Consider the following 20,331-nt stretch of genomic DNA (forward strand, 5'->3'; position numbering starts at 1 on the left):
GTCTCACACCAATCCCCTTTTGCTTGATAACACTTCCACTTACAGTTTTTTAAAAAACCCCACAAAAACAAAAATCTTGTGGAACTTTGCCAATTTAAAAAAATCGTGAACACATTTTTGTTTTTTTAGAGGGAGGTACAGATGAAAAATTATTGTGGACAAACTTTTAAAAATACCCCCATTATAACCTGAAACTTAGGCTTGTAGTCTGCCTGAATACCTGTGTTAATAATTCTACACCACTCTTTAAGAAATTGTGACCCAGAGGCAATGAGCTTCTAGAGGGCAGAGTTCAAATGCAGACACTAGATGGCTTCCCACCCTGGAACAAAGGTCTCATTTCTGTAAACATGGGAAAGCTGCTATTAGCCAAGCCAATTCCCACTGCCAAAGGCAAAAGGGCACCTCTAGAAAGATAACCTGGAAGCAGCCTCTACTGGCCTCATCCAGTGATAGAGGTGAGAGCAACACTATTTACCCTTTTAAAAATCAGAATTAGAAATGAGAGACTTAAAATCTGATATGCATGGAAAAAAAACTCTTTACAGATTTATGTAAAACATGATCTTAAACTGGATCCTTATTTGGACAAATTAAATGTAAAGAAAATTTTGGGAACAATTAGGAATTTTGAGGACTCAGTATTCGATGATATTAAGGGATTATTAATTTTTGTTGGGTCTACTATATGGAAACAGAGAAGGAAAATGACTCCAAAAAACCTCCGCTGCCTTGCGGCATACCTCTTGAGGGGAAAGGCTAAGGGAGTAAACCCCGACAGAAAATCCGGAGCCGGAGTCCCTAAGGCGGTTTGACGTTGTAGTCAACACCGGCAACTCCTGCGGCGCACCTGAAGCCAAGCTGTATTGACTCCGTCTTTCCCTTGGACCCTTCAGCTGCGAAGAGAGGGGGGGTCTGCTGCATGGGCAACAGCAGACCCTCCATATCACCCTGCCCAGGCTCTGTAGCTTCAGCTTCACTGGAGAGGACACTCCAGTGTCATCGCAAGATGTCGATTCAACACGGGAGGAGACAGATACCGTGTCACTCCCGAGTCGGACTGCACAACCATTCTCGGCGGTGCAGATAGACTCTTAAGAAGCTACACCATCGTCTCTCGAGACGGACGGCTGCCGACGACGACGACTATATGGAAAAACGTTCTATCTTTTAGCGATAAAAAGTTTAGCATGAATGCAATATTATGATGTATATTGTTTTTAAAAAATACTTCAGTATAAATGGAGTGAGTTATAAAACCAACCAACGAACCAACCACAAATACTAGAAGAAAACGTGACATTTCAGGGAGTAACCACTTTCCGGTCCTCGTGGTCACTTTATCAGTGGGCAGCCTTATTCAGATGGGGAAGGTCAGTCTCCACCATGCTGACTGGTGCTCCCCACCAGCACTGAGAGCCATGGACACCCCACTCAGGGGAGCTGTGCATTAGAAGGCACAGGAGAGGGGTCTCTTCTGAAGGGCCTCTGTCCCATTGTTATAGTGTCTTATTCTGTTATTATCAAAGTGAGGTGAGAAAATGATCAGCTTACTACTCAACAACACATCAGGAGATCTTCCTGGTGACAACGAACATCATCTTGACTCCGGTTTGGAAATCCCTTCTTTGATAGAACCACGAATAAGTTTTAGGCTTTGTAGCCAATCTGAAAACTAAAATTTTGACATTGTTTACTGCTCCAATGAAGTTTTCTCAGTCTCAGCTTCCTTTACATCAGCCCAGAAGGCAGGGAGGAAAACAGTTCTCCAGCAGTAAGAATTTTAACAAAAATTTTATTAATACATACTGTCATATTCTTGGGATATAAGAGTCCTTAAAGCACTACCATACACTAAAGACCCTAAAAGTGCTCAAGCCCTGGCTAGTGTGGCTTGGTTGATTGAAGCACTGTCCCGTAACTGAAGGGTTGCAAGTTCGATTCCCGGTCAGGGCTCATACCTAGGTTGTGGGTTCGATCCCAGTCTGGGTGTGTGCAGGAGGCAACCAATGGATGTTTCTCTCTTTCCCTTTCTCTTGCTCTAAAAGCAATGAGAAAATGTTCTCGGGTGAGGAGTGGAAAAAAAACAAAACCTTAAAAGTGCTCAAATCCTTGGTCCTCCATCTAGTCTCATAACCTGTGCTCCTTTAACAAAACCAGGGTGGTTGTGCCTCACCAGGTCCACATCCTTGTGTGGAAACAGGTTCCCCTCGGTCAGATGTAGACGGTGACCCTCACTGCCTCTGAAAGGGCAGGAGCTCCTATGGATTAAACCAGAACGGAGAAAACCAGCATCAGCTGATTAAAAGGAAATTCAGACTTTATTTTTCAAAGTCACTCATTCCACTTCACTCCAGGAAGGGCTGGAAATCTTCAGGATGAGCACAAAGATTCCCATTGCCGGAATATTCGGAATACCTTCCTTGATTTCTCAGAGAGACTCTACAAGTAGAAAAGCCCATTATTAGAAATTAAATTCTTTCATAGAGATGAAGGATACATAACAGCTTTAAGCTTTCACCCACAATGATGGAGATGTGTCTAGGATTAAGTAAAACAAGTTAAGTTTATATAGTGCTACACATAATATACACCTAAAGCCAGGCTACAAACCAAGAAGCTTGTGTTCTACAGTTAGACTCTTGCTAACACACTCTAAGCTTCTAAAATACAGCTCATGACCTCCCTCCAAGTATCTGTATTTGTCCTAATCTTTGTATGCGAGGATGACGCTTCCGGTGTACCACAGTGCAGTGCACATTTTGCACTGGTTTCCCATCTGTAATGCTGAATTGGCCCTAGTTCATTATTTCTTGCGACCAAGGGTTCACATTTACGTGATGCCTAGCTGGGGTTAATAGTATAATCCAAGGCCAAGGAATAAAACAAAGTTAAATGACCCTTAAGAGTTTAAACTATGACCTTGGCCTTCTCAGCTTCATGTTTTAGCCAGCAAAGCTAATAATAGGAAGAATCTCACTGCCACTTGATCATGCCTATGAAGTGATCTGACATTCTGAGAAACGGTGTTGCAGGGAGACAAAACAATTGACTAAAATATAAAAAAGTTCTCGGTGATTTGGAACGCTTGGCTTGCTTTGCCTTTGAGAATCACAAAAAAAGAGCACAGGGTCTCAGTGAGAGCACAGACCAGTAACTAGCAAGATAATCCATCAAGTTACCTCTGGTTTCTGACAGGACATTTGCACTGCTTTTTTATCCTCTGTGGATGAATGTCTCAATAAAATACTGTCCCAGGAGGGAAAAGTTTGAGCTCTTACTAGAGACCAAGGGGAATTCAGTTTAATAAAGTGGCAAAGCTGAAACAAATTTAACTTGAAAAGTGTAAACTTTTCCCTAACATGCCTTACCACAGCCTCATTAAGCTTTGTACTTCCCAGTCACAGCAGCTGTGGGAAGGTTACAAAACAAGCTGCCAAAAAGGATTTCGAAAGTCCTGGAACCCGGGGCCAAATATGAGGCCAATTTTTTCCACTAAAAAAAAAAAAAGTCCTGTGGGATTTCTTGTTGGTATGGCACTGAGTGGGAAGTTAATAAAAACTGTCAGTGCACTATTTCATGAGGCTCTAGGCAGAGAGAATTCATGTGCAGAGATATATTTAATCTCTCCAATCTGAGAGATTAAACATTTGTCAAACATTTGTCTTCAGAGAGCTTTATGTATTTTCAAATTTTTAAATTGGAAAAATGCAGATGTTTCTTTCTCCAAAAAGACTTGGAAAATCCTCATCTGTATATTTACTAAGGGTACAAACATACATTCTTAGGCTTTTTGCATCACTAGAGTTCCTTCCAGTGGAATCCTGTGACCCTGTAAACATCTGCTGTCAAGTATTATTTTACTTTGTTTTTGGAGGGAATGGAGGTCAGAAATTATTATATTTATATAAGGCAGGCTACAAGGCAACTTAGGGAATGAGTCAGCAGCGGAAAGAGCACCCCATTTTTATGGTTCCTTAGTGCCCACCTCCCATTCCTTCCAGCCTTCACACAGAGCAAAACGACCTGTTTCCTCAGCTGGCACGATGGACTGGCGCTTGCCCACATGTGTGACCAGCAGCAGTCATGGCTGCGATGGCTAGCTGAGGTCCAGAGCACAGGTCTGGGGCCGTCACAGAGCACAGTAACCAGCCCACTGTGAGGAATGAGAGCACAGTGCCCCAGACAGCGCAATTAACTGGCCAGGCTCCAAATGCCAGCGACAGCAACTGATGGAAAAAGCAGCTGTTCCACAACATGAGGCCAGAGTAGCTGCCTCTTCATCTATTTCTATTTCTCTCCTCCTTTTCTGCTTGAGACATTTTAGTTGAGAAAACAAAGCATTTCTCAGAATCTGATGGGGTGTCATACGCTAAACTGCAGAAAGGTTGCACCAGTTCCATGCCTGTCCTCTAGGATGAAACCAGATGGAGTCTAACTTGATTTATGAAAGCTGAGGGCAAGCAGGATACTAATTATAGGACAGGCCTCTGCTCCACACCCCCTAAACGGCAAGTGCCTCACACCATCAGGACAAACAGTTCATCTCACCATGGAGTCTGTTTCAGCTGGCTGGCTAGACTGTTTGTGGGCCAAGAGGATGTTCAGCACTGCCTTCCAGCCTGGTTCTGCCAGGGTGCTGGCAGCCACCTCAGGTCCACCATTCTCCCTGGTCTCCTCGCCAAGTGTCACATTCACCCAAGGGCACCAGTCTCTGTGCTGAGAAGTGGGATCAAAGAAGCTTCGTGAAGATGTGTCCTGAGGGAGAAGGAAGAGGGTCAGTGTTAATGAAAGGCAGGTGCTTATATGTAAACTCAGACGCACTGCGATGAGCTGTCAGGTCAGTCCCCCTACCTCACTGCTGGCCTGTGCCTGACATATTCATTACCTCCCTAGAATCCCCCCCAAAGAAACAAATGGCAAAACTCTTACATTTTTTTCCCCTTGGGGCCACCCTATTGTCCCATCTTAAAAACACATTCACATGATCTACTAATAGCCACAGGACCAGGGCCGGGCTCACGCCTGCCCCTCTGTGCTGCGCGGTGAGGGTGCTCAGTGACTTCCGCGTGCACACGGGGACTCACAGAGCTGCTGGAAGAGCAGAGGCGAGCTCGCTTTGCTCTCCGGAGAGGACTGGATGGCACTTCCAGGCCAGAGCTGTCTCCTGTTCCCATGCTTCGGGTCACTGGGCGGGTTCTGGTGGTGGGGCTGGTGGCCTCTGGCTCAGGACGGTCAACAGGACTAGAAGAGTCCCAGCTCCGAGTTCGGGAGAAGATGGGACCTGGGCTCCTTTCAGCCTGAGGAAGGGGAGATGATAATGGAAGTGCATCAATGTTATTCATGACTACGGTCAGGAGAGATATTTCTAGAAGCATGTAAAAGTTAATATTTTATAGTTTAAACCCAAGAATTTAGTTTCTGAACAGTCTGCATAACTAAATTCTTCAAAGAATATTAGATTTCTATACAAAATAATGAACTTAGCATTTCCACTGTGACTGCTGAATAAAACCTCTATGTGGTACTCTGATCAATGTGGTTAGAAGTAGTTAATTCCCAACTTTTCTACTAACATCACCTTTGGCAAGATTGCTGTTTTTAAAAAGTCCACTCCAGCCCTGGCTGGGTTGCTCAGTTGGTTGGAGTGCAGACCCGTACACCAAAAGGCTGTGGGTTTGATTCCCAGTCAGGGCACATACTCAGGTTGCAGGTTCAATTCCTGGTTGGGCATATATGAAAGGCAACCGATCAAAGTTCTCTCTCACATCAACATTTCCTCTCTCTCCCCACCTCTCTAAAATCAATAACCATATCCTTAGATGAGGATTAAAATAAATAAGTAAATAAAATGGAATAAAATAAAAAAGCTCACACCAGACAAGCAAGTTAAATCTATACCTGCTCCGAGCCTGGGGAGAATGTGGCATCCTGGCTGCGAGTCATCATCCTCCGAGGAGACTCAGGCACAAGGAGAAAGCGCTCCGGCCGCCCCTCAGGGCCTGGGATGGGGGAGCTGGGCAGGACAAAGGACCCATCCAGGTCGTTCATGGATGACTCTATCTGCTGGAAGCCCCAGAGGCCCACCTTCCTCATACAGTGTGAACACGTAATCAGGCAGAGCTGCATGGGTTCCAAGGAAGAACTAGGTAGGAACAGAAAAGAAAGTAAGTTTTCTCAAAGGGTAAATTTCCAAGGACTAAGTGTAATGATCTGTGACTGTGCTTTATTGCAGCAAACAAACGGCTAGAACAGTCCAGGGACTGGGAGCCACACCCTCTGCTCTCAGGACTCCAACTTCATCATCTCTCATTTATTTCCTGTAGAAATACCTCAGGGTCTTAATGTGATCTTCTATGGCAAGACTATTTTAAAAGTTATGTTTTGAAAATTTCCCTGTCCGTCTTAAATGTTTTCTTTTTAAATGAAAACTATTCCTTCATCAATCAAAGAAAGCATATTAAAGTCAATCAAGATTAGTTCTGACAGCCTTCTGCCTCAGAGGGAGTCTGTGCCACACTGAGCAGCTGGAATGGAAACACCAAAATGGGGGCCTGGAAGACTCCAGCTGGTGTTTCTTCGGTAGTTTTTAATTAATTGAACTTATTTTCCTCCTTTCTGAAAGTAGAAAGGAGGTACATTGTTGATAGGAACACAAATTCCCAGCTGAGAAGTGACAGTGAAAGAAACAAATTTCAGATATGTTCAAAATTTTCTGAGTTCTAATTCTGGTTTTGTTACTGATTCTCACTGTCCCTCATGTTCCTACCCCTTCAGTTCCTGCCTCTGTTTTTCCTTTATTATTATCATCATTAAATTAATTGATTTTATAGAGAGTGAGGAAAGGGGGAAGAGAGGAAGGGGGAGGGGGGCAGAGAGAGAGAGAGAGAGAGACTTGATTTGTTGTTTCACTTATTTATGCACTTACTGGTTGATTCTTGTGTGTGCCCTGACTGGGGATCAAACCCACAACCTTGGCATATGGGGACAATGCTCGAACCAGCTGAGCTCCCTGGCCAACACTGTCTCTGTTTTTCTTACATAAAACACCATGTGATCTCCAAATACTATTAGTGACTGATGTATATGGGTATAATGTGTCACTGTTCATGTCCCCAGCCGAATTTGCTGACTGACCTACACTCCCAACCACACACAGAGAGAATACAGGCAGTGACATGGACTTGGATGTCTGAGCCGAATTTGGTGGCAGTTTTTCTCTCGTCAATTCGGTAATCCAGCTCATCTTCAAGCAGGTGCAGGAGAAGACTAATCTTTTCTTCTGTAAAGCACTACAAAGGAACCAAGGTAAAAAGCTTAAAGTTTCAACCACTATGAAAAGAAACTTATATATTATGATACATGTAGATGATACAAGGCAAAACTTATGACAAAAGTGACAAACATGTGGAGACAGTTTTCTTCCTTAGAGAAGCTGTCCTTCTAGGGCAGGGCTAAGGCATCACACTGAAGCTTTCTGAATTGCACTGGATCTGCTGATTGAGGAAGGTGGCAATTTTCCTGGAATGATCACATCTTTCCTTGGTGCCAATTTGTTTTCAATTTACCAACTGTAGATTTTCTCTAAAATCTATAAACCTCAAATCCAAATAATGAAAAAAGATTACTGTTTATATCTTGACCTGACACTGAATTTATTTTTTGACAGAACAACAGAGCTTGCCACAGTCTTTAAAGAACTATGACAGGGTGAAAAAAAAACAGCAACTTGAAAAAGCAAAATAATAGCTTCTACTTCCTGCAGTAAAGCTGGTCTTCAACATGCCCACTAGGTGATGAAATGGGACAATAAACATTAGAGTACAGATGCGCCAGAACTTTTCCAAATTTCTATTCACAAGGGAGAAGGCGTTCATAACTTCTCCTCTAGCACGTTCTTTGGGAAAGGGTATTCAATAAACCTATGAAGTAACATTTCAGTCCCTTCTGTTACACAGTTTAAGTAACAAATCAAGATAAAACTGAATTTACGCCACTTACAGAATCATATCTAAAAGTTTAAATGGAACCTATTTACTGAAACCCCCAATAGTCACCTTTTTGATGGAAATGGAAAAAGGTCAGCTGAGAGACAAACACATGGTTTTCGTCACAGCAATCTGCACCCTCTTGTCATTAAAAGAAATGCTTCCTATACAAATGCTGGTGGCAACGGGAGGCCACTGAAGGCTAGCCAAGAAAAACTCACCATAGTTTTCAAGTCCTCTGGCCTCAGTGAAGGAAGCTGGAGGTCCAGATGACAAAGGCTTTGAAAACGGTCGAGGAATTCGCTAACAAGAACAGCAGGCTCATCCAATGGTAACATCCCAAATCGATCTGTGGAAAAAGTAAACTGAAGGATTATATTGGTACAATTATTTTTTTAATGTATAAAACAATGGGAATATGCAAAATTGAGAAGATACTTGATGATATTAACAATTATTATTTTTTTGATGGGGCAGTGATGATACTTTTTTGATTATCTTTAAAAAGTAGTCTCAGAAAAGGTTTCTCAGAAGCAGTCAGGTCTAAGCCAAATTTGAAATACCAACAACAGTATGTTAAAGCAAAGGTCCAAGAATGGCACATTTGAGGAATTTTAAGTAGTTTTACAGGGTTGGAACACCATATGCCTGTGGGGAGAGAGCAGGAAATAAAATTAGTGCAGAGAGGGGCCAGACCATGTCTTTATTAATATATGTAATGAGAAATCACTGAAATATTTTTTTAAAGGAAAAACTGGTATTATAGATAACATGCATTAGTTTGGAGAAGAGACTATACGGGGTCTCTGGGTGCACAGAAATAAGCTTAGCAGACATTAAAGTGATTTAAAGTAATAGTTCCTGGTCCTGGCCAGGTAGCTCAGTTGGTTGGAGCATCATCCCGATACACCAAAGCTACAGGTATCAACCAATGAATGCATAAGTAAGTGGAACAACAAATCGATATTTCGCACCCTGGCCAGGTGGCTCATTTAGTTGGAGCATTCTCCCATACGCCAAAAGGTTGCAGGTTCAATTCCTGGTCAGGGTACATGCCTAGGCTGCAGGTTCAATTCCCTGTTGGGGGGCATATGGGAGGCAACTGATCGATGTTTCTCTCTCCCCCTTCTCTCTCTCTAAAATCAATAAATATCCCCTCAAGTGAAGATAAAAACAAAAACAAACAAAAAAACCTAAAATCACTGGGAAAGGTATGGACTTTAAAAAACCACGTGAGATTTAAAAATAAAAAGGAAATGTTCTAGACCAGTGTCTCAGGTTTGACATAGCTTAGGAGAAGAAAGCAGGTCCCAATGTCTTTCTGATTATCCTCTTCTAATTTTGGGTTTGGTATAATTGCTACAAACCTAAGAAAATACTAATAAAAACTTACAAAGGAGAAGGACAAAAAATTAAACCCATCATGCTGTTTTAACATAAATTTAATTTTATATTTTCTAATTAATGTATATGAATATGTCTACTTTATAGTGTTTAAGATGTTCAAAACAATCAGTCATAGTAAATTAGTAATTGACTTCAAAATTTTAAAGGAATTTAATTTAGTTTGTAATTATTGATAAATGTTAGAAAAATATACCTTCAAAATTGTATTTATTAGATATGCTTAATAAATTTATGCATTAAAATATAAATACTTATGGGTATTCTTTTCTCCACACACAAGTCTCTTGAATGTTAAAAAACCAAACCTAGGGATGGTATACAATATTCCCTCACTTATCGCAGGTATTACATTCTAGACCCCCCCCCCCCCGCCCCCGTGATAGGTGAAAATCTGCGAAGTAGGAACCTCACATTTATTTTAGTATTTATATATATTTTAAGGCTTTATAAACCCTTCCCACACACTTATAAACCAGTTCCAGTCCCTTATTAACCTTTCCCACTCCCTTATTAACCTTTTCCACACTTTTATAAACACTACTTTTGTTCTTAAACATATTCTATACTCTTAAACCTATGTAACTTTAACAACATACATATACAGTACCAGAAAATCCCGCGATGTAGCAAAAAATCCGTGATAAATAATTAAATATAATATTTTTAAAAATCCTGCGATACAGTGAGGCTGCGATAAGTGAACCACGATATAGAGGGACTGCTGCAATTGGAAGGTCATAATTGAGATCTATTTAGGATGGAGAATGTGAATAGGACCAGCTGGAGGTTAACAGGGAAAGCCATCTAAGGTAACTTCCAGGCTGCTGGCTAGGACAGCTGGAGGAGGAGGTCAGTGTCATTTAACAAGATGGAGAAAATATAAAAGATGCAAGTATTAAGTATCAGATGAAGAATTCAGTTTTGTTTATGTTGAGTTCCAGGTTCCTGCAACATATTAAGTAGTAATGTTTAGAAGGCAGTTGAAAATAGAAGTCAACTCAAAAGAGGGGTCTGGGTAGGAGTTAGAGGTTGTAAGTAGGTGGTAGCTGAAGTTATGAAAAAGATCAAGAAAGTGAGAGTTGGGAACCACCAACAGAGCTCTAGGCCATCCCTCAAAAACTTGACCTGAGCTCACTGGCCCCAGATGAATTCACAGCCTCGTAGGACTAAGTTTTGTTATAAGGCAGCCGTCCGTCTCGAGAGACGATGGTGTAGCTTCTTAAGAGTCTATCTGCACCGCCGAGAATGGCTGTGCAGTCCGACTCGGGAGTGACACGGTATCTGTCTCCTCCCGTGTTAAATCGACATCTTGTGATGACGCTGGAGTGTCCTCTCCAGTGAAGCTGAAGCTACAGAGCCTGGGCAGGGTGATATGGAGGGTCTGCTGTTGCCCAGGCAGCAGACCCCCCCTCTCTTCGCAGCTGAAGGGTCCAAGGGAAAGACGGAGTCAATACAGCTTGGCTTCAGGTGCGCCACAGGAGTTGCCGGTGTTGACTACAACGTCAAACCGCCTTAGGGATTCCGGCTCCGGATTTTCTGTCGGGGTTTACTCCCTTAGCCTTTCCCCTGGAGAGGTATGCCGCAAGGCAGCGGAGGTTTTTTGGAGTCAGAGTTTTCCTTCTCTGATGTGCCCTGACTGGAAGATCGAACCAGCGACACTTAGCTCGCAGGCCGACGCTCAATCCACTGAGCCAAACCAGCCAGGAAAAGTTTTGTTATACTACACAATGAAATAGCTAGGCCATCAGCAGGAAATTCTTGTTATACTGTCATCCTTACTTTTTAATTTTTTTTTGCAATGAGGAACTTGAGGAACTTGAAGCTTGAAACATTCAAAAGTCTTTCCCCAAATCACATTAATTGGGAAACTCAAGTACAATCTACCCAGTAACATTCTCTTTTCATGTACCATATTTCATAAAAATAATATTAAAATAAATTCATGATTATATTGTATCAATTTCCAAGGAGTTAAAATTATTTTAGGTATTTAATTAATACCAGTAACCATCTGTGCTCCCAAATCGACTGTAGACAAAATGAATCCTTAGTCTAAAGCTGGCTAGGAGAAACCTACACTATCCACGTGGTGTGCTTCCGTGACCTCCTCCTGTTATAAGGTAGTAAGAACAGTTTGAGGAACTTCCCACGTGTAGGGTATCACTTACCTACTAATTTCAAAGGAATCTTTCATGACTGTCTTCTCCATAACTTAAAACCAAAAATTTGGATCTCAGAATTTCGGGGTTTTTTTTTAATTTAAATTTTATTTTTCAATTACAGTTTACATTCAATATTATTTTGTATTAGTTTCAGGTGTACAGCATGGTGTTTAGACAATCATGTACTTTACAAAGTGCCCTGGCTGGTTTAGCTCAGTGGATTGAGCGTCGGCCTGCGAGCTAAGTGTCGCTGGTTCGATCTTCCAGTCAGGGTACATCAGAGAAGGAAAACTCTGACTCCAAAAAACCTCCGCTGCCTTGCGGCATACCTCTTCAGGGGAAAGGCTAAGGGAGTAAACCCCGACAGAAAATCCGGAGCCGGAGTCCCTAAGGCGGTTTGACGTTGTAGTCAACACCGGCAACTCCTGCGGCGAACCTGAACCCAAGCTGTATCGACTCCGTCTTTCCCTTGGACCCTTCAGCTGCGAAGAGAGGGGGGGTCTGCTGCATGGGCAACAGCAGACCCTCCATATTACCCTGCCCAGGCTCTGTAGCTTCAGCGTCATCGCAAGATGTCGATTCAACACGGGAGGAGACAGATACCATGTCACTCCCGAGTCGGACTGCACAGCCATTCTTGGCGGTGCAGATAGACTCTGAAGAAGCTACACCATCGTCTCTTGAGACGGACGGCTGCCGCCGCCGACGACTTTACAAAGTGTTGTCATCTTCACTTCAAAAAACGTTATTTCTTAATAATCCCTTTCCTATCACTTCTTCATTTTTCAGTAGATGGCACTCTATGGTCACCTTCAATCCATTTTTTCCTCTTAGTGGTCATTTGTGAAATATTCCTGGGTAGCAGTGACCCTGGAGTGAATCTGAGCTGGCTTACTGAAATTAAAAAAATACACCTACATAGCACTGATTTCTGGTCAAGGATGAAATAAATGAATTAATAGGGTTGCTTTGTAACCACGAGTCCAAAGAGTTTCGCACCTCGTCTTGGTGAGCTCCCCAAAAAGCTCTGCAGCTAACGCTGGTTACATGACCAGCAAAATACATGTTAAAAAATCCCACTCAAGACTACATTTTGGACTCTCTTGTTCTACAGTGTTTTGCACACACATCAGTGGTTCCTGATCCGAGAGTGCATCCCACCACGGCCCTTATACAGGGAGAACAACAGGTGCTCGCACCTGGCTGCTGATCCAGACCACTGTTGGGCAGTCTGACTATGATCATATCCTTACTTCAAAGCTGTGATTAGGTTGGTAGTTTCACTGTAATAAACTGTAGATTCATAATCACTCTTATTTGGGATTCTGAAAGTCTTCTTTAGCAACCAAACCCTGTTTAGCTGTCATCATTAGTATTGTCAGTGCACCAAAGGAAGCCAAGGTAGAACATAGGGCTGCTTGCTATCATAGAAAAGGCAGAGGATTTGAAAGTAGATAAAACCCTAGTTATGGCTTCTCACTAGTTGGTTTTAAGACTTTTTGATTCTCAGTTTCCTCACCTAAAAAAACTGAGTTGATAATGTTTACATCCCAGTGCCCCTGGGAGGATTAAATGAGATAATATATGCATGGCTAAGTCTTTGGCATGTCAAATGCACTTAGTGAAGTTAAGCAGTAACATAATAAATGAATGAATGTAAGTTAGTTCTTCTTGAAAAGCATGAATACAAAGACAGACCAAGAACTTCAAAGACCAGATTGTCACAAATAAATTGACAATATTAGAAATGCAATGAGCAAGAAAAGATGATAAATGGGAAATCTTAGAAATAAGTACCTGGAGAGGGGCTATCCGGCCAAAAACAGAACTTCTCATGGGCAGTACACAAGGCTTTCTTTAGCTCAGCACATCTTTCCTTATCTGAAACGCATACAAGCAACAACACTTAAAAAACACCAGATAGATTCAAAATCCAATGGCCAAAAGCCTTAAGAGTATAGATTCAACTAAACATAAAAATTACTAAGAAAATTTTAAAATATATGAAAACATTAGCAACTGCATCATCTTAATATTTCTACAAAATAAGTTTTAAATCAAGATTCTAAGATCAATAACAAAGAAGATATCATGTGTCTTATAAGGCAGGGCATTCCAAATGCAAGCCTTCACCAAAGTCCTGTGTCTCTTTGGCTAAGCATAAAGTTTAGAACCATAAAGTAAACATACTACTGTTAGTTTCCCAGAACAAAGTCAAGTCCACTGTGAAGTAGGTTAGTTTTTCAATAAAGTTAATGACTTAAGCTCATAATTAGCGTGAAGGCAATCACGAATTCACCTTGTTATATTCGAGGGGGACCCAAAAAACCCAGAATTATCTTCTAGAGGGCAGGCCCCTTGTAGTACAGGCTTCCCCCACCAGGTGGGTGCTCTAGGAACCCATCTGTATCAGTGTACTGGTTGGTGTTGTGAGTGGCATTGTTCAGCTTCAGTGAATTTTTTTTGAAGACTCAACACTTTTGCCCATTTCATAATGGGTGATTTACGAGCGTACCTGCCCACACTGTGTGAGTATTCAACAGTTTTTAACCCCTGTGCCCCACCCTTTCTATTCACCTGATCTTGCCCCAAGAAACTTCCTTTGTTTCCCTGAATGAAAAAAGTTATCATAGGGAAACATTTTGCCAATGTGGAAGAGGTGGAACAAAAAATGGCAGAAGCACTGAAAGGAATCAAAAGTGGTAAGTTCAAAAACTGTTTTGAGCAGTAAAAAAAAGTCTCAATAGGTGTATTGTATCAAATTGAGAGTACTTTGAAGGTGACTGAAGTTTAAACATGTAAAAATAAATACACAACTTTTAATAAATGAATTCTGTTTTTTGGGGGGTCCTCCCTCATATAGTATACACACTCTGTGATCAAACACATGACTGATCTTTTCAGAAAAACTAATACATATACAGTACATCTTTGAATATAGAGAAAAATGTAATCGGTACTTTATACTTACATCTGTCAAAATCAAAAGCTGGTTGTAAACTGGCACAGAGAAAAGCTTGACAGCTGGAGCACTTGAGCATATCACATTCAACTGTGACCCAGCCATATTTTGCACAGACAAGTGGAGACAGCTCAGGGGGCTTACCTGCCCATTTCAAAGAGTGTTCATGTTAAGAAAAACAACACTGCAAGTGCATTAAAATGAATAAGTCAGAAATTAAAGCTTTCACACATTCTTTAAGCATATAGAAATAAATGAGGAAAAGCAGTAGGAAAAAGTGTTAAAACTATTTTTAAAGAATAGGTACATAACTTCACATAATGATGAAGGTCGTCCAAGTAATAAGCAGAGGGGAAAAGTTATTAACTTTTTCTCTAGGAAGCCCTATGTATTTCATATCTTTAAATATTTAATTAATTTATTAATTTACTTTTAGAGAGAGGGGGAGGGAGAGAGAAGATAGGGAAAGAAACATCAATGTGTGATTACCTCCTGCATGCTCCCAACCGGGGACCTGGCCCACAACCCAGGTATGTGCCCTGACTGGGAATCGAACCGGCGACCCTTTGGTTCACAGGCCGGCGCCCAATCCACTGAGCCACACCAGCAAGGGCCTATTTCATATCCTTAAAATGTCTATTTTATTACTGGTGTGGGGTGCCACAAGAAGTCATCCACATGCACCTAATATGAAACACTAGGGATTTGAAAACACTATTGGAAGCACTGAGATATGCCTAAGCAATAGAGAGCATGGTGAAAGTCATCAAGTGGGAATATTTCCCACCACTCACCTATGCTCTCCTATTGTACCACATCCACTTTTACCTTCCAAGGAATAGTTAGTAAATTAATTATATTCTCCATTATTTCTCCTGCTCCAAATCTGATTGTTATAGACTAAAGTGTGTGTGCAGTGTTATGTATTTTCAACAAGCTGAGAGCAGCAGGAACATCTCTGTGTGCTCGGAAAAATGTTCTAAAATGCTCATTGATCTTTAATATTCAACACTCAGCTTTTCATATTTTACCTAAAGAACTCTGATTTTACAGAATATAGGGAGGGAAAAGGTTTAGATGTGAAAGAAAATGTAGGACAGTTCTATATTTTTATAAGAAATATGAGAATTTAAAAACATACCAGTATCGGCAAAAGGATTTAAGGCCAGAACACAGAATTTAGATGTAAATGTTAAAGGAGCTGAGATTATCTAGAATAAAATAGAATCATTTAACTAGCGTAAGTTAAATAAATAATTATCACTTATATGTTTATCATTTTATATATTATATATATTTATAATGATCACTTTATATCCAATGAGAACAAATAGAATAAAAAGAAAATGATTTTAAATACTATATTAAAATCAGAAATTAGTCCAAGAGACAACTGGAGTATCCAAACACATAATGATTGTAATGGATTATATAACGCATTGACCGAAAAAGGAAATCATGAGCCCATATGGCTACAAATAAAGAAATTAAATAAAGTTTCATGAGGATATTAACATAATTTCAAAGCATGTTTCCACAAAACACTTTAATTATAAAGTAGGAAAGACTGACTTTACAATGGACAAGACTGAGAGACACTCCCTTTTATCAAGTATCAAAGTGATCATTGCCAGTAAAGGGATAAATCAATACCATGTGCCATCCGATAGGATGCAATAAGAAAACACCACCACTTCTGAGATACTCCTGCATTGCTTGAATCGAATCACAAGGAAATAACAGGCAAATGTGAACTGAGGTACACTCTACAAATAACTGGCCTGTTATCTTCACAAGTACCAAGATCATGAATTTCAAGGAAAAACTGAGGATTCTCAACTGGATCCTTTGCCAGGTAGCTCAGTATTGTCTTGATACACCAAGATAGTGGGTTCGTTCTCCCATCAGGGCACATAAATGAAGCAAACAATAAATGCATAAATAAGTGGAGCAACAAATTGATGTCTCTCTCTCTAAAATAAATTTTAAAAAATTATTGGGACAATAGATGAAATAATTGGGATCAGAGGGTTAGATAGTAGTAATTAATTATATAAATTCCTTGATTTTGATGGTTGCATTGTGATTACAAAGGAGAAAGTCCTTGTTTGTAGGAAATATCTGGGGGTAATGAGGTATTACTTTGGCAACTTACTTTCAAGTAGCCCAGAAAGAAAGTTCCTTGTAACCTGTGCAACAGTTCTGTAAATCTGTAACAGTTTTAAATAAAAAAAAGAAAAAACCACTCTAGTGAGTAGAACATAGCAAAAGTGATGGGATATCACTTCTGAGACTAGGTTATAGAGTTTAGCTTCTGTCTTGCTCTCTTGCTTGCTCACTCTGATGGAAGCTAGCTGCCACGTTGTGGACGGTCCATGGAAAGGCCCATGTAGAAGGAACACAGGGAGGTCTTCAGCCAACAGCTAGAATAGAACTGAAGCCCTCAATCCAACAGCCACAAGGAAATGAACCCTGTCAACAGCCACGTTGGGTCTGAAGTGGAATTTTTCCTGGTAGAGCCTTAAGATGACTCCAGCCCCAGCCTATACCTTCACAGCGGTCTGTGAGAGACCCTGAGTCAGAGGACTCGGCTAAGCTGTGCTTGGGTTACTGATCCACAGAAATTGTGAGATAATAACTGTTTCTTCTTTTAAGCCACTGAATTTGAGGGTAATTCGTTTTGTAACAATTGATAACTAATATACAGAAGAAAATCTAGACAGGGGGAAAAACACAGTAGTCTCAAAATAAACATTAGGTTTGGTTGCCAAGAGCCTTACACTATAATCCTGCCTCTGCCATGTGCTAGCAGGTTGACCTCTGGCAAGCCACATAGCCTACCTGATCTGCTCCCTCTTCTGTAGAATGAGTATAATAAAAATAATACCTATTTTCATAGGTTTAAGGTGAGGATTAAATGTGATAATTTATGTGAAAACACATTATGTACAAATGTTAGTTATTGTTCCTTCTTCTCTCAGGTTCTTAGTTTTTTCTTCTTTAAAAGGAGAAGGTTAGATCATCTAAAATTTTCCCCTGAATAATATTTTTAAAAAATCCTCACCCAAAGATATACTTATTGATTTCAGAGAGAAGGGAAGGAAGGGGGAGAGATGAAAGAGTGAGAGAGATGTGAGAGAAAGACAGAGAGAAACACTGATAAGAGAGAGAAACATCAATTGGCTGCCTCCCGTATGCTCCCTGACCAGGGACTGAACCAGCAACCTTTTGGTGTGCAAGATGACACTCCAACCAACCAAGCCACCCGGTCAGGGCTGAGGGGTAATATTTGATGATGCTAATTTTTCTATAAAATTTCTTACCAAGTTTAATTCTTAAATTTAAAACATCAGAGTAAGTACTGTTATTCCTAGAGGAATAATTCCAGCAGAAAGTGCAACTCATATGAACCAAAAAAGGATATAGAAAATGTTTCCACTCTGCTAAAGAAGGCTTCTTTGCTTGTAGATTCCAGTGGAGGTTGTTCTGCTTGGGGTGATCCATTAACCGACTGGAATGTGGCAGATGTCTCCTTCCTAAAATAAAGTGGCAGAATTGTTGGTAAGCCCTGGCATCACTTCTTCAACATCTTGTACCTAGCTTCTCTGTACTTCATATCATAATCACACCACACTGGATTTTAACCTTTCTAAAAATCATTTCAATCATGTTATTCCTCTGCTTAGCATTTTCAATGATTTCTCAATAGAGTTGGCCCTCTGTATCTACAGGTTCCACACGTGCAGATTCAACCAACTGCAGATAGAAAATATCCAGGAAAATAAAATGTTTTTGCTCACGTCAGCTTTGTAGTTAGGCCTATGATGGTTATGTCTATATTGAACATGTACTTTTTTTTCTTGTCGTATTTCCTAATCATATTTACACTAAACATTGTAAGTAATCTAGAGATGTTATAAAGTATACAAGAGGACGTACAGAGGTTATATGCAAACACTATGTCATTTTGTATAAAGGACTTGGGTATCTAAGGATTTTGGTATCTGAAGGGGATCACGAATGATGGTATTTACTAAATAGAATCCAAATTCCTCAGTCTTGGCCTCAAATCTCTTTGTAGTTCGGCCATACCTAAGTTGAAGCAATTTCTACCACCACAGTGCTCCACTTATCCTACAATGGCAAACTGTTCCTCCAGCTCACTCACTGTTCCCCAATAATATTTTACATAACTTTAGTAAACACAAAATCAGACTGTGGGCTTCTGTGCATTATACAATTTGAATCACCTTAGAAAGTTAATTCTTTTAACAGCAGAAAAAAACAATCTTGATATTCCTACCTGGATCAACCCTTGATACCCACTGCTCCCCAAAAGTACTAATTTGAAAAGTCAAATCAAAGTAAAGACCTTTAGGGAATTTCATTAAAAAAAAAAAAAAAAAATTCAGGGAGAAAAAAACCTCGAATATAATCTCTTATTTTCAGTGAATGGTATTTCAACAGTGCCTGGGGAGGGATATAGGGAGAAACTGCTGAAGGCAAAAGTCCTTTTAATAAGAACAGGATTACATCAACTTTTAGAACCCAAAAGAAAGAAACTTATTGTAAGAGCTCTTCTCAGAGAGTCACAGAGATCCTCAGGGAGGTGTGGTTCTTGGAAAAAAACTCAGAGGATTCATAAACTTGGAAGGGGAAAAAAAATGACATTTATTTTACTAACTTCTAACTGAAATTTAGCATTTCCTTTAATTATGAGTAAAGGTAATAGGTAAAACCATAGTAGCAGCAGCCACACCTATGAATTTGTAACAAACAGAAATTACGGATATTCTGTCACATTATGGTTGTTGCGCGTATTTTAAAATATTGTTTATGCTTATCACTATTTCAAAATATGGTAGGTAACAAACCTATAGCTAGATATTATTTAGTCTTTAATAATGAAGCATGTTACTGCATCACTTCTTTTCTACTACCTTGATCACTCTTTTCCAATGTAATTGGTTTCCTGTATAATCCTATGTAATTTACTTCATACATTTCAAAATATCATTCTGAAAACGGGTTCAAAAGGTTTACCAGGCTGCTAAAGGTGTCTATCCCGCAAAAAAAGGTTAAGAAGCCTAAATAAGAGAAGTCAGGAGCACATAGGGGTCTTTTTTTCTCCCCCCTCCCCCAACCTGATTTATTGCAAAATTCCGTCCCTTGGTGCCGAATCCAGTACATCTCGAGGAGACTAAAGCAGACTAAGCATAGTAACCCCAATCCCTCTCAGCTCCCGGGCCGAAGCCATCCTCACCGCCGGGAGTCGCCCAGGGGATACCCGCCCTGCCCAGGCCTGAGTCCGCCAAACCCTCTTCAATTAGCCTGAATGGGACCAATGTGCACTCGCGAACTCACGCTTCAGTGTCTCCCTCTTCCGGGGCAATCCCCTCATCTATCAGCTGCCGGACTTTCTGGGGAGTCCCTTCTGGGGAGCGAACAACCGCACCCCAATCCTTTTCAACTCCCGCGACAAAGGCGGACCCCTCGCTGGGCGCCGCCATCTTGGTCCGTTGCCGAGTTGCTTCCCCGCGGGTTGACGGCTGCGGAACTTCCGTTCTGGGGCGGTGAACATCTTCCTCCGCAGGTATCTTCCCGCGAGTTCCCACGGAACCCGCACGCAGAGTGTGACCGCCGTGCCCAACGCTTCTTGGCTCTGTTAGAATGAGGCAAACCACCACAGGAGGGCTCTGGTGTTTCAAGTTGAACCTTTATCGCTTCCTTTATGCAAGAGCTTTTTGGGGCTGATAAAGGAGGCTTTAGAGAGCTCTCTCTCCAAATTAAGCAGGAAGGGGCCCGCTTTAGT

The 20,331-nt window shown here is 40.9% G+C and overlaps 1 protein-coding gene across 1 annotated transcript; it reads right to left on the bottom strand.

The window, feature by feature from the left end:
- Positions 1-2,299: 2,299 nt before the first annotated feature.
- ZC3HC1 (zinc finger C3HC-type containing 1) lies at positions 2,300-20,069 on the bottom strand. The gene is made up of 10 exons (XM_090287515.1): positions 19,884-20,069; positions 17,944-18,055; positions 14,529-14,679; positions 13,355-13,438; positions 8,210-8,352; positions 7,138-7,292; positions 5,902-6,145; positions 5,088-5,300; positions 4,552-4,758; positions 2,300-2,442 (listed from the first exon to the last, which is right to left on the bottom strand). The coding sequence occupies exons 1-10, from the start codon at positions 20,027-20,029 to the stop codon at positions 2,374-2,376; spliced, it is 1,524 nt and encodes a 507-aa protein (XP_090143641.1). The 5' UTR covers positions 20,030-20,069; the 3' UTR covers positions 2,300-2,373.
- Between the last annotated feature and the right edge of the window lie 262 nt (positions 20,070-20,331).

This window comes from Furipterus horrens, unplaced genomic scaffold, assembly GCF_987537825.1.
Source record: "Furipterus horrens unplaced genomic scaffold, mFurHor1.1.pri manual_scaffold_9, whole genome shotgun sequence".
Taxonomy (NCBI): Eukaryota; Metazoa; Chordata; class Mammalia; order Chiroptera; family Furipteridae; genus Furipterus; species Furipterus horrens.

Coding starts and splice junctions, on each gene's coding strand:
- ZC3HC1 (XM_090287515.1), bottom strand. CDS start 20,029: ATGGCGGCGCCCAGCGAGGGGTCCGCCTTTGTCGCGGGAGTTGAAAAG. Junction 7,293..8,209: donor CAGAGGACTTGAAAACTATG/GTGAGTTTTTCT, acceptor GTTCCTTTGTAG/TGCTTTACAGAAGAAAAGAT. Junction 5,301..5,901: donor TCTCCCCAGGCTCGGAGCAG/GTATAGATTTAA, acceptor CCCCTTCCTCAG/GCTGAAAGGAGCCCAGGTCC.